The sequence below is a fragment of the Oculina patagonica genome, chromosome 1 (assembly GCF_052425735.1).
Source record: "Oculina patagonica isolate OP01 chromosome 1, crgOcupat, whole genome shotgun sequence".
In the NCBI taxonomy this organism is placed as follows: domain Eukaryota; kingdom Metazoa; phylum Cnidaria; class Anthozoa; order Scleractinia; family Oculinidae; genus Oculina; species Oculina patagonica.
In genome coordinates, this window is record NC_135758.1 from 20,280,458 (window position 1) to 20,295,978 (window position 15,521).

Sequence of the window (15,521 nt, forward strand, 5' to 3'; positions counted from 1 at the left end):
GAGAAGGCCGATTTGAAGCGTTCGTGACGGCTCGCCAACATGGCGGATCGAAGGTGTTCTTGTTACTTCGACACTGAACCTGCCGTCACAGTTTCTCGATCATACTTGGTATAGTTATAAAGAACTATCTTTCTTCTTTCTATATATCAAAATAGATTCGGCAAATGTTGAGTTTGGATGATCAACGGCCAAGAAGTTCGAAGGTATGTTAACGATGTTTTGAACAGTCTCAAATTTACTACAAAATAAAAGGCTAATAACTCCACTGTTATCTCGATTTAGAACTAGCCATTTACCATGAACAAAGCTTGTTCATAGGTGAATTGATTCCATTAATAAAAAAATTGGGGAAATGTAACTGTTAAGAATAAAAAATTATGGAACCTCTAGTAAATTGGCCATTTCAGCGCCATTTCAGCGGATCAGCTCATTTAACAGCAAATAATCAGGAGAAACATGAAAGGGTTACAGTCGTTTATAATAAGCAGTTTTCAGGTATTCTTTGCTTATCTTAAACAAATACATGATCTTTGCCAAAGATATGGCGATTTTTGAGCGTACGATCGTTTCTCCAAATTTTTATGTCGGCAACTTTATTTTATTTTATTTGTTGTCGAGATTATACGCTGTTGTTATTCAATATTCGTTTCACAAGAACTTCTGTTGCTCGCATTTCCCAAATCACTGTTTAAGAAATTGCCCATTCCGTAACAGGGTCATCCTTACTTTTTCTTTAAAAATTACCAGGAAAGCAAGAATGTCATAGAACGGTTTTATACTAGTGAAAATACCTGTCAGACATAACTTCAACTGTTCGTGTTATCTGGCTGTTTTCACAAATATGCAAAATTAAGGAATTCTTAAAGTGCCTATCTTTAACTATTTCACGCTTAAAGATTCCTCTAAATCTTTTCGCCTACCTTTTGGCCAAACGAAGTTTTGTGTCTCCAGGCAGAATGCTCGTTATCAGCAATGAAAGTCGAAGAGATACAGAAGCTCGAGTAAAATTCTAACTGCTGTGAAATGAACATCGTTTAAGCTTGACGTGTATTTACAGATTGCTCATTTAACAGCAAATAATCGGGAGAAACATGAAAGGGTTACAGTCGTTTATTATAAGCAGTTTTCGGGTATTCTTTGCTTATCTTAAACAAATACATGATCTTTGCCAAAGATATGGCGATTTTTGAGCGTACGATCGTTTCTCCAAATTTTTATGTCGGCAACTTTATTTTATTTGTTGTCGAGATTATATACGCTGTTGTTATTCAAGTATTCGTTTCACAAGAACTTCTGTTGCTCGCATTTCCCAAATCACTGTTTAAGAAATTGCCCATTCCGTAACAGGGTCATTCTTACTTTTTCTTTAAAAATTACTAGGAAAGCAAGAATGTCATAGAACGGTTTTATACTAGTGAAAATACCTGTCAGACATAACTTCAACTGTCTGTGTTATCTGGCTGTTTTCACAAATATGCAAATTAAGGATTTCTTAAAGTGCCTATCTTTAACTACTTCACGCTTTAAGATTCCTCAAAATCTTTTCGCCTACCTTTTGGCCAAACGAAGTTTTGTGTCTCCAGGCAGAATGCTCGTTATCAGCAATGAAAGTCGAAGAGATACAGAAGCTCGAGTAAAATTCTAACTGCTGTGAAATGAACATCGTTTGAGCTTGACGTGTATTTATAAATTGCGCTCGAGCTCCGTTAATTAAGTTTATTCATTTGGCGATCAGATAAAAATCAATGAATGATCAGAGTTATTTAAGTCCATTTCTAAGCACGAGAGACACGGAAGTTCATTTCAGAAGCATTTATGCATAGAAATACCGGTTTATTTTTGAGCAGTAAATCTGCATTTATAATAGCTGGGAGTTTGGGGTGTTTTTTGGTGTTGTTTTTTTTAGGGGGGGGGAGGGGGGGAGGGGGGTGTGGAATTGGTGCCTTCGTATCTTCTTTTGTTCTTTTACACAGTGGCCTGAATTTGGAACAGTTCGGGGAATGGATTATCAATTACCGTATTTACTCGAATAAGCGCCGCGGCGCTTACTAAATTTTTCGCGCCTCAAGTGCGGCGCCTATTCGAGGGCGGCGCTTATTTAAAATTTGGACGCTATAGAAAAATTTTATCTTTTACATTTATTGAAAAGAGCGTCTTGTGATCGTCAGTATTTGTCTTTTGCTGAGACAGAAGTGGCACTAGCTGTCGTGAAAAAGTTTGCGGCCTTCACAACATCTACAGAACTACGTATTGTAAGAGTGTTAAATAGAAAAACTAATGGGAGAGCGATAAAACAATTACTCATAACTGCAAAACATCGCTTTTGATGCAAAGAAATGTTAAAGCTTGTTTTAGAGTTGCTTTGAGTGCCGTTTTAAGTTTAACGAAATTCGTCAAATAAGCGCCGCATCGGGACTGCGGCCTTATTCGGGGGCGGCGCTTATTAACTTTTTTTGTCCCAAATGCGGCGCTTATTCGAGGGCGGCGGTTATTCGGGGGCGGCGCTTATTCGTGTAAATACGGTACTCTTCGTTATGCCATGTCACCACTTAATGTGGGAGCGCCGCGCCTCAATTCACGATAAAAAATTTATGGCCGCCCGGTCCATTTATGTAGTTCTCCGCCAGGTCTCTCAATAGGCAGGTTACGAGCCTAGTGGCCCATCAGGCCGGAGCTCATACCGGTTTCCGCAACGTGAAGCGACAACGAGTATTTTTTACTCCACCCGGATGGGATGCTATTCCATCGCAGGGTTACCTTCCTTCCCGAAAAGCTAAAGATTGACTGGTAATCATTTTTACACCTGGGTAAGGAAAGGGACTCTGGGAGTTGAGAGGCTTTCCAAAGAACTTAACGCATTGTCCCCCAAAAGCTCTATCCAGGACTGTTTGGTCCAGAGTCCAGCGCAGTGACCATTATTAGGCCATCACGCTCCCCAACCGTGTAAGAAAGTGCAAAAATCTGCTTGTATAAGCCCTGGGGTTGTACAGTTTGGTACGAAATGTGGGCTTTTAAATGTGTTAATTAAGTTTATTCATTTGGCGATCAGATAAAAATCAATGAATGATCAGAGTTATTAAAGTCCATTTCTAAGCACGAGAGACACGGAAGTTTGTTTCACAAGCATTTATGCATAGAAATACCGGTTTATTATTGACTGACGCGGTTAAAAAGTACTCGGCTTCTAGCGGTAAATCTGCATTTATAATAGCTGGGAGTTTGGGGTTTTTTTTGGTGTTGTTGTAGGAAGGCGGGGGGAGGGGGGTGGAAGTGGTGCCTCCGAATCCTCTTTAGATCTCTGACACAGTGGTCTGAATGTTGAACAAAAGAGGTCATCTGTTAATAAGCATAATGCGAGCTGATTTTGAAATGAACATGACTTTACGTTTGTGTCATCAGTAATTATCGTGTTCGAAGACGGCGTGGCTTACTCGCGGCAAGAACAACATAATAACAGTGAAGCTAACACATTTTCCTCATTGATTTGAAATGAATTTCGAATCAATTCTTTTTAGGGCAAGTTAAAAGATACAAATGTTTTTCGTCCAGATTTTTACAAAAAAAAAGCAGGTGAGAACTTGGCTGTTTTTGTTATCTCGGACTTTTTTTTTTTATTAAAGTCGAACCTCTCCATAAGGACACCTCTCGTGATGCGTCATGACTTACATCACGTATGTCCTTATCGCCGACCTAGGTGAAGAAAGGGACTACCGTAATTACTCGAATAAGCGCCGCGGCGCTTATTAAATTTTTTACGCCTCCAGTGCGGCGCTTATTCGAGGGCGGCCCTTATTTGAGGGCGGCGCTTATTAAAAAGTTTGACGCCACAAAGAATCTAATCCTTTACATTTATTAAAATAGGGTCCCCTGATTGCCAAAAGTCGTCTCTTGCTGAAGATTGTACTGAAGAATGTTCAATAGAAAAACTGAGCGGTGAAACAAGCACTTTGAAGTGCAGAACGTCACTTTTGATGGAAAGAATTGTCCAAGTTTGTTTTAGAGTTGCTTTGTAGTTCTGTTTCTAGTTAAACAGATTTCCTTGAATAAGCGCCGCATCGGGACTGCGGCGCCGGAGGCGGCGCTTATTAACTTTTTTGTCCGAAATGCGGTGCTTATTCGGGGGCGGCGCTTATTCGAGTAAATACGGTATGATAGTACAGAGGCTTTCCGAAGAACTCAACGCAATATCCTCCCAAAGCTCGAACCGGGATTTAAAAATCTCAAAAAAGTGTTAATATGAATTGTAAATCCACTCATAGCGGTCTGGCCTTACTAAAACCTGGAGAGAGAAAAAGACAGTGGGCAGATAAATGAAAGCTGCTCGAGAGTACGCTGTTGAGCAGATTCTGTGAAATTCCCCTTTTTATCCTTTTATCTCATAAGCCCTCCCAATACAAGGCCCATATATTTCTTCCAAGTCAACTGTCAAAGTTTAAGGCCACTTTTTTCCTACCAGGTTACCGTCTTGAGAGTTTTAAATTTTATTAAATCTTGGTGACACTGTCCCTTTAATTCATTAATGTAATTCAAATCAGTTTATAAAAACGTTTTTTCAGAAAACAAGAAGTTTTTTAATTTCGCTTTAAGCCACCGCACCCCAACCGCGGATATAAGACCTACCACATTTAAAAGCCCACATTTCGTACCAAACTGTACAATCCCAGGGCTTATACAAGCAGATTTTTGCACTTTCTTACACGGTTGGGGAGCGTGATGGCCTAATAATGGTCACTGCGCTGGACTCTGGACCAAACAGTCCTGGATAGAGCTTTTGGGGGACAATGCGTTAAGTTCTTTGGAAAGCCTCTCAACTCCCAGAGTCCCTTTCCTTACCCAGGTGTAAAAATGATTACCAGTCAATCTTTAGCTTTTCGGGAAGGGAGGTAACCCTGCGATGGAATAGCATCCCATCCGGGTGGAGTAAAAAATACTCGTTGTCGCTTCACGTTGCGGAAACCGGTATGAGCTCCGGCCTGATGGGCCACTAGGCTCGTAACCTGCCTATTGAGAGACCTGGCGGAGAACTACATAAATGGACCGGGCGGCCATAAATTTTTTATCGTGAATTGAGGCGCGGCGCTCCCACATTAAGGGGTGACATGGCATAACGAAGAGTAATTGATAATCCATTCCCCGAACTGTTCCAAATTCAGGCCACTGTGTAAAAGAACAAAAGAGGATACGAAGGCACCAATTCCACACCCCCTCCCCCCCCCCCGAGCCCCCTCAAAAAAAAAAAAAAACAACACCAAAAAACACCCCAAACTCCCAGCTATTATAAATGCAGATTTACTGCTCAAAAATAAACCGGTATTTCTATGCATAAATGCTTCTGAAATGAACTTCCGTGTCTCTCGTGCTTAGAAATGGACTTTAATAACTCTGATCATTCATTGATTTTTATCTGATCGCCAAATGAATAAACTTAATTAACGGAGCTCGAGCGCAATCTATAAATACACGTCAAGCTCAAACGATGTTCATTTCACAGCAGTTAGAATTTTACTCGAGCTTCTGTATCTCTTCGACTTTCATTGCTGATAACGAGCATTCTGCCTGGAGACACAAAACTTCGTTTGGCCAAAAGGTAGGCGAAAAGATTTTGAGGAATCTTAAAGCGTGAAATAGTTAAAGATAGGCACTTTAAGAAATCCTTAATTTGCATATTTGTGAAAACAGCCAGATAACACAAACAGTTGAACTTATGTCTGACAGGTATTTTCACTAGTATAAAACCGTTCTATGACATTCTTGCTTTCCTAGTAATTTTTAAAGAAAAAGTAAGAATGACCCTGTTACGGAATGGGCAATTTCTTAAACAGTGATTTGGGAAATGCGAGCAACAGAAGTTCTTGTGAAACGAATACTTGAATAACAACAGCGTATAATCTCGACAACAAATAAAATAAAGTTGCCGACATAAAAATTTGGAGAAACGATCGTACGCTCAAAAATCGCCATATCTTTGGCAAAGATCATGTATTTGTTTAAGATAAGCAAAGAATACCTGAAAACTGCTTATTATAAACGACTGTAACCCTTTCATGTTTCTCCCGATTATTTGCTGTTAAATGGGCTGATCCGCTGAAATGGCGCTGAAATGGCCAATTTACTAGAGGTTCCATAATTTTTTATTCTTAACGGTTACATTTCCCCAATTTTTTTATTAATTGAATCAATTCACCAATGAACAAGCTTTGTTCATGGTAAATGGCTAGTTCTAAATCGAGATAACAGTGGAGTTATAAGCCTTTCATTTTGTAGTAAATTTGAGACTGTTCAAAACATCGTTAACATACCTTCGAACTTCTTGGCCGTTGATCATGTAAACTCAATATTTGTCGAGTCTATTTTGATATATAGAAAGAAGAAAGATAGTTCTTTATAACTATACCAAGTATGATCGAGAAACTGTGACGGCAGGTTCAGTGTCGAAGTAACAAGAACACCTTCGATCCGCCATGTTGGCGGGCCGTCACGGACGCTTCAAATCGGCCTTCTCGATATTTTCCAAAATAAAAAGAATTGAAACTTTTTAATATCCATTTGGTAGTCAGGACCCTAAAACAAGACTGCATGCCAAATATCAGCGAAATCGGTGAGGTACGGTGTCCGCGAACTTTTAAAAAAGCTCGAAAATTATGGAGTATTACACTTAAGTTCTTGCATATTTTTTCCTGAGCAAAAGAGATTAGTGTTGAGTTGTTTAGGTCATTTATATAGATTAAAAATAGTAATGGACCAAACATAGACCCCTGTGGAACTCCACAAGTAATCCATGGGATACTCCCTTTAACATATACAGCCCGGAGGCTCCGCCCGAAAGGTGTACCTTTTTCAGGCTTCAGGTATATAAAAGGGTAGGGATTTCACAAGTTAGCTATACGAAAGGGTATGAAAATCTGTCATTTAGGTATTTCAAAGGGCCTTTAATTAATATATTTCGAACAGATGCAATTTATGGCTGTATTATTTCAATTTATTAAACGCTACATGAAAATGACAAGAAAACATCATGTTCTAAGTCTGTGCCATGTCAGGTAGATATTAAAGGGGCACCTTTTTTCAGTAAAAGGTATACGAAAGGAGTACAATTTCTTTCAAAATGGTATATAAAAGGGTATGGAGTGAGAGCCAGGAGTGGAGCCTTCCCATACAAACCTTTTTTGAGTACCCCTTGGGACAGAAATTAATAATTGCTTGTTCAGATGATCTTGTCTGATTATATTTGATTTTAGCCGAGTAGATGTATTTTTTGTTTAAATTTTATTTTTATTTTTTTTTTTCAGTAGCATTTTTAACATAGTAGACACAATAATATTTTACGTAGTGCATTTAAACATTTTAGATTTCTCTTTTAATTTTCTTTTATCTCTTATTTTAGTGGAACATTTGTAAACTAGCTATTCTAAGCTAAGCGTGTTTCCCACTTTAAATAAAGTATTGTATTGTATTGTTGAAGAAAGGTAATCCTTTATCCATACACAACAATTGCCATGTATACAACAAAAATAAAGTTTCTTTAGAAGAATATCATGATTTACAGTGTCAAATGCCTTTAATAATAAAGTCAAGAAATATCCCGACAGTGATTTCCTTGTTTTCAATGGCTTTTCAGAAACAAATGTCACAGTACAATGACAGAATACAACAATACTAATGCCGCAGCAGCGCTCAAAATAAAAAATATTGAGTATTTACTTTGAAGCAATAGCCTATTCTGCCAAAAATTTTGCCTCATAAGCTAAAGCACTCATTGTTACAGCAAGGCGCCCAAAAGTGTGACCACTTTTAATTTATTCACATTCTTTCGTGCAGATTTAATCCAATCAAAAGCCGTGGATAGCTTGCAGTTGACTTCTGATTGGATTAAATCTGCACGAATGAATGTGAATAAATTAAAAGTGGTCACACTGTTGGGCGCCTTGCTGTAAAGAGTATAAGGCTTAAACTTAAATGTTTTGATCGCTAAAAGTGTCATTTTATAAGAAAGAAATCGTTCCAGACTTCACTCAAACTTTGAAGATTGGGTGCTTGCACTATTTGGATTTGAGTCACTGCAAAGTTACGGACTCGTTGTTCATCGAGCTTCCTATAAGATGCCCTCTTTTAAAAGTTCTCTTTCTTCAAGACTGCCAAGAGATTAGTGAGAAAGCCTACATCACTTCGCATTTCAAAAATCATAGATCTCTCCAAGTTTTCAACGTCGCCTACAACAGAGAAGCATGTTCTATGCGGTGCCTAATTGAGCTGCTGAAATATACTTACGGTAAAGTACTTTTAATCATAGATATCCGCAGAAGTAGCCTTACAAAAGAAGACTTCGATAGAATTGGTGAGAAACACTTGAATGCCATGGTCAGAATAAAAGATATCAAGAGTTATCGTTTTAATCTGTAGACGCCGGACGCGGAGACCTTTTTTTTTTTGTACAGTACGAGCAAACGTTTACAGGAACTCTCTTTGACAATTAAGTAGCACCACGTCTTAGGTGTTCAACTTGTCAGCACACATGGGGACATTGTTCAGTTGCGAAATAGGCACAATTTAAAGAGACATTGCTGACTTAACATTCAAAGCATTTAATGATTTTATTATTTTCTCGTGATCTTGCTGGTGAAAAACACGCTACAGACTCCTACTTTCTAAAAGTGCATATAGTTTTTTAAATCCACTAACGAGTGCTATTTTTCTCGGCCCGCCTGACAGTTGAAACTGTAATTGTATATGCGTGTTAATAGCAGACGTTGATTAATATAATTATGCCATGTTCATTGTTGTCTGTTTAGCGTATTTACAGGCGCGGATGTTTCCTGAATTATTTAAGCAAACCGCTAACAAAACACAGAGCGTGACCGTCTCATCTGTATTCTACAAATTTGTGACTGCAAGCTGCAATGATATTTCATGATTTTACTGTAACATTTCAAGCAATATACTGCGAATATTTTTTTTTGTGCGTGTTATTTATTTGAAAGCCGTGTGCGTGACTGGTCAAAATGACCGCCGAACCAAAATTTTGTCCAGACATTATTATTAATCGTCATTTTGGCCGGACATTGTCCGTTGACCGGCCGTTATTTTGAGCCCTGCGCAGGCACTTGAAATACATGGGCAATAAAAATATTAACGAAACCAAGTAAACTGCATTTTAATTAAGAAAGACTAAGTGAATGTCTCAGTCTCTAGTAGTACCTTATGAAAGTGTAAACTTAGAACTGAACTGTGGATCTAACGGTACCACACGCAGGTTAGAGTCTAACATAGTCCTGCAAGTATGAAGGAGGTCTGCGCTGCCTTTGAGGTCTTGAATCGGGGAGATCAGGAAAGTTGGGAGGGGACAACATCGGCTGATCTGTGGCTGCAACACTTGTGCTTGACTCCTCTTGTACAGCGACTGGTGTACATGTAGGTGAGCTACTGGTGGTATCAAGTAGTGTGTCATCACTGGTGATGGATGGGACTTGCTCCTCGTCAAACGGAATGGTGATGAGTTCTGGAGGTGCAGGGGGAGGTAACACAGGATGTCCCGGGTTGGGGACACCGCAGGAGTTACTGGAGGCTTGTCGTCCATGTCTGATGGGGCTGAAGGACTTGGGGGCTGGACACAATGATGGAAGAGGGTACAGAATAGCACTCGGACAGTTTGACTTTGTAAGAAGTGGCTTTTAGTTGTGAGCCACACAGCTTCTTCCCAAAACACCAAGAGGTGTCGATGGAGACAACGACATAGCGAACACGAGCGCGTGACTTGTCCTTGTCAGAGAAGAGGTAGAGGTGGTGTGTTCGTGACGAAACTGCGAACGTTCTTGGACTTCTCGCTATAGGCGTGATTAGCAGAACGTTGTTTGTGCCTATCGAGGATGAGTTGGTAATCCAACAACGGCAACGGCTCATGGGTGAATTGGTTGCGTTGGGTCCATAACTCGAGGTAAGATAGGCCCGAGAAACGAAGGCCAAGTTAAGACGTGCGGTTAAGCCAGAGCGAGGCCAACTTCACCTACTGGTCCCCCACCTGGTTCCTGTCAGAGGAGCTCTTCTTCAAGGTCGTGCACTGCCTTCTCGGCGACAGGATTGTGGTTCTTATTCTTAACATGGCCGACATCGATTGAGACGTTAAAATGTTCAAGTAAGTCATTGTTGTTCAGGAAGAAAAACCAGGAGCAGGATCACCACTTATAACGGCTCTAGGACCATCAAGAGGGTGTAAACCAGCGATTAGTTTTGTGAGGGCATCACGTAGAGTATCATGCTTTTCGTCAGGTATCAAGCAAGATGCAGTGAGGGACGTGGAGCATTCTCAGAGAACAAGGATGAACTGACGGTGGCGCTTGATTACATTAGCAGCAAAGGAGATTCCTATCACTTCGGGAGGGTCATCAAAGGATTGGGATACCAAGGTGCTCGAAAATTACTGAAGGGAAGCACACGTGTGGCAGGCATATGTAACATGGAAAATGGCGACGGTCATGTCAAGGGCGAAGAACTGTCATTGAAACACCATTTGGAGCTGATGGCTGGAAGGATGGTTTAGTTTAATGTGGAGGGCAGTTAGAAGACCATCCAGTACAGAACGGGGCTCAACAATTGCTTCGGAAACAGGAACGAATGGCTTGGAGAGTGACTATCAGGACTCCATCACTAGCAATAGAGGTGCAGAAAGGAGGTGTGAGAAAGGAAGTCACTCGAGGGCTGGCTGAGAATTCGCCGCGGCATACCTTTTTAATTGCTTGAACACATGGTTTGCTGTCAGTTTCGTAGGCTGTTGCGACTGGATGATGAATGGAGAGAGGTGCTTGACAGCAGCAGCAATGGATAATGCCTCAACTTTGCAGGGGAGCCAGGTGAATTGGTGCTTCCGCAATTTTTCACTGTAGAAGCCATCAAGGTAAAGATGACTGTCACGGGTAACGTACAATGTAGCACCAAGGCCCCTCTTAGTGACTGAGCCATCAGTTACTATCCAAAGAGTGTCAGAAGGACGTGGTAGGACTATGGATTTGTGTTTGGACAGGTATACTCCTGAGCAGACTTGAACCGAAAGGTGAGGTTCTCATTCCAATGTAGCTTGTCGCTAGACTGGAGGCCCATGAGGGTGCTCTCAAGGGGGTCCACTATGTTGGGGCAGTTTGGGAGTACGCGACTGAGGACTTTATAGGCTCCAATGAAGGAATGGAGGCCTTTCACACTTTGGGGAGGAGGGCATGATTGCAAGACGGCGATACGACGAGGGCTGGCTGATAGACTGCCTTTGGACCAGATCCAGCCGTGGATGGTTGTAGACTTGGGACAAATGACAGTCTTCGTAGGGGACAAATGGAGGTTACAACGTTCAAGCGCCTCCAGTACCCGTCTCCAGTTGATCAAGAGGGCTTTGGGTGAGTTGCCGCCACAGTACAGGTCGTCTGCGAACGTAGCCACACAACCTTCTTAAATTAAGTCACCCAGAACATTACACATCATTTCCTTGAGTGCGGTCTCAGAGCCAGGCATCCCCATTGCTGATCTTGTGTATACTCTAATTCCACGAAAGGGGGTGGCTACACTTCAGTACTTTAGAGAAGACTGGGAGAGAGGGATCTGGTAGAATGCTCGGGTGAGATCAGTTTGGATCATGTAGCGCCATGGTGTGATATTGCGCAGGGTTATTTCGAAAAACCTGGCATTAGAGATGGCTGTGGTTTAGTGTAGTATGCTACATTGGCGAATGTGGTCACGAGTCGGTGACCACCTGAAGGTTTTTTTACAAGGTATGACGGGTAAAGATACTCAACGGTTATGCCTAGATCCTTGGGGTGACGGAAGACCTGGGCCTGTTCCAGCTCGACAAACTTAGCTTGGAGTTCTACCAGTTGGTTGCGGGAGTACTGAGGTATGTGGCCTTTCCATTGTGGAGGGTGCACAGGGCCTATATTCACGGTTGCTTGAATGGGGCCAGCAGCACCTTGTAACCGGTTATGTTGGGATTGAAGACTCTGTCGTATGTCTGCAGGAGCTGTTGAAACTTGAGATGGGTTTCATCTGTCAGCAATTTGTCAGGGTCTAAGGACACAGAAGACGAGAAGGGAGGTAGACTGTGTGGCTTCACTGGAAGTGAGTGAGTGGTGGATGCTGGGTTGGGGGTCGGTGAAGGTGCTTCTGCTGTGGGTAGCATCTCGCTGAGGTGCACGTGGTGGCTGATGGCTTTCGGCTCGTTGGAAGTGTTGGTTAAGCGGATTATGGACCACCAAAACGAACGTCACAACGACAGAACTTCAACAGCGGTTTTAATACAACCAAGATGGCCAACATACAACATAATGCTCGAATAGCGCGAAAACATGCATGTGCATACAACAATAGAATACTGCCTGCTGGTGTTTGTTATGTTATCAGCAAGTTCTATTACAGCATATGTAGTCGGTTGAGCTGTTATCACGAAATCCATATTGGCAATCAGTTAATATTTTATTTTTACAAATATAACCAATTATAATAATCTTTTATACATTAGCTTTTCTAGGATTTTAGAAAAACACGAAAGGACAGAAATTGGTCTATATATACTGGTAATTTGAATAAACATTTTTTTTCAGATGATTTATTTGTATACAGGTGTTACTAATGCTATTTTTAAATCATCTGGTATTTTGCCAGTTTCAAATGTTAAATTAAAAATATGCGACAATGGCATTGATATATATTGGGCCACATATTTAATAACAGTTTAATTTGCTATTAATTTCGTCAACGCCACAACTAGACTTCACATGCTTTATTTGTCTCATATTATATAAAAACATAGAGTCATTATAACTTCCTAAAATTTATAAAATTCATCATTATTGCAGTTAAATTTCTTAGCAAGAATTGGTCCAACATATTTAACAAAAAAATCATTGAAAAAATTTGCAATTAATTTTGGATCACTGTCTTCTCCATTGTCATCATTTAAAAAAGATCTCGGTAGATCGGTATTAAATTTCTTTTTAACAAGTAATTCATTGATTGTATTACATGTTGATTTTATGTCGTTTTTACTCTGATCTAGTTTATTACTGCAATAGCTCTATTTCTTATCAGTTGATTTAATTTATTGCGGTATTTTAAGTTTGTACTTTTGTTCATTTTTTTCACTTGGATTTTTTATAAAGTTTTTGTAAAGATTTTTTTCGTTTTAGATGATTTCTTTAATCCTCAAGAAATCCAAGGGTAATGAGTTCTTTGATAGCGTTGAAATGCCAATTGCAACTTTGCAGTTTACTAGAGAAAGATTCTAGAGATTTTTTTATGATTTTTCAAGCTGAGAAGTCATTAGCTTTAAGTAATTTTTGATACCTTTGTAATTCATGCTCTGTAAATTATAGTGAAAAAAGGAAGGTACACCTGTAATCGGATATATCATTGAATAAAATACCAAAAAGCTCTGTTTTACTCAAATAATATTGTTTGTAAAGATGTTATCAGTTAATGTATCAATAGATTTAGTTATACGAGTGGGTTTATAAATAAGTGGCATGTAACCTGATAAAAAAAATTGGTTAAAAAATAAAGTTGAAAGGCCTGATACTCAGGTTAATTTTAGCAGATCAATATTAAAGTCACCCATGATATAGCATATCTAGTAAAGTCAAAATAGTTTTAAGGTCATTTTGAAGTTCATTAATAAATCTATTGTTTGGTGGCACGTAGATGGTGCCAATTATATTTTTAGATTATTTCAATAAATAAACAGTCAGTCTCACTAGTATTGTCTTCAGGAACCAAGTCCTTCCTACGTTTTATTACTATTATCCCTAGTGAAAATACAGATTCCTCCTCCTTTTTTATTTTCCTAGAATTTCAAAATTATCACTTTCATCATCATTAAGCTATGTTTCAGTGAGAGCTATTACAGAAAATTTATCAGTTAACGAGTTTAAGTAATTTCTGGTTGTTGGTATAAAATAGATTATAACAATTATACTGTTTTTCAGATTGTCCACTGTAAGGGTTACATGATGTCATTTGTTAAAGTAATGCATAAAAAAATGTAGCCTGCGAATACAGCCACCTCTCCACGCTCCGACCTGCTTGCTGCGTAGCAAGCGGGTCGGAGCGCCAAGAGGCGACTTTACTTGCAGGCTAAAAAAATGTAACATTCATAATAATTTAGTGGTGCGCAATCTCACACATACCTTTCTTAAAGGCAGCCACTTCTGGTGATTCAGTGTCCTTAGGGAACAGAACTTCTACTACAGTACCATGTTCTTTCTGCCTGAAGTAGAATGGCTTTGAAAGCTTCTCCTCAAACTCTTGGATAACAGGATAGTTGGTAAGAACATGGCCATAACGCACACGTCTCAATCTGGGCTCCCGGACATCTAACTTGTAAAGGTGGGAAGGTGAATTGCCATCGTACTCCCGTGATACAGAGGTTATGTCAACCTATATATATTTGAAAACATTACATGTTAAATATTTCAACTACTAGTGTATACCGTATTTTCTCGATTAAACGCCCCTGGCGTTTATTTCAAACTTAGCCTGATAGGGCCGGCGTTTATTTGATTCCAGGAGTTTTTTCAGGCCCTATGTTTCTAAGAAATGATTTTTATTCATTATTCATTTTTATTCATTATTTGACAGCTATATAATAAGACATTACTTTTAAAAGCATATTAAACCTTTAATAATTGTTTAAGGGGTTTATTTTCAAATACAGCTTGGAGACAAGGCGTTTATTCAGGGCCCGGCGTTTAATCGAGAAAATACGGTATGCTTGGAGGGGTACTTCTTTTATGATATATTAAATCTTACCAATCATGTCATTTAACAACAGTTACTGTAGTGTAAGGAAATCAAAGGTGCAAGTTAGAGACCCATGCATGATGTGGTGGCTTGTGTTTTACATTACAAGATTTTCTGGTGCTAACCCAACATCCCAAAGTGGGATTATTGCACTGCAAATCCATACATAGAACTGAAGTGTGTTCCACCAAAGCTGAACAACAACTGTCGAAGAACCCTGATTTTTTCAGTCTATCAAAATATGTTAAGTTTTGTCACAAATACCTTACACCCTATAAGGTCAAATGAAGATACTTGTCATTTTCCATTTTAATGTTCTGTGAATCTTCAGAAGTATGCTATATGAACATGATGAAATTTACTAATGTAACAAAAATTAATAAAAATAGGGCCCCAATGGGTCCATGTGTTTTGCTGCTAGAGCAAAGTCTTAGGGAACATGTTGATGAAAGACAAGTGAGTCGAGATTGAAATCCAACGTCTTTTATTGTCTGTCACTTGTGTGCAGGTTAATAATTGCACTATATTGTAGTCACTTTGTGTTAATTCAATCCTGATAATTTTACTGATCAATGTTATGTTGAAATCAAAGACAGCAAACATAATTTAATTACTAGTAAGTTAACGTAATGTCTGACATGATTGTCTCTTTGATAAAAAACAGTAACTCTTAACATTATAAAAAAATCTCAATGAACTCAATGTGATTCTTTTAGTGGCGTTATCTCACTGGTTACCGTTAGTTGTATTTG

General features: G+C 39.4%; 1 protein-coding gene across 1 annotated transcript in view; it reads right to left on the reverse strand.

Annotated features, from left to right (window-relative positions):
* Positions 1-15,521, reverse strand: part of LOC144645438 (uncharacterized) — a 52,212-nt gene that overhangs the window by 31,592 nt on the left and 5,099 nt on the right. The window contains exon 2 of the mRNA XM_078505020.1: positions 14,157-14,406. Within this exon, the coding sequence (XP_078361146.1) occupies positions 14,157-14,406 (250 nt within the window). The remainder of the gene's footprint in view (positions 1-14,156; positions 14,407-15,521) is intronic.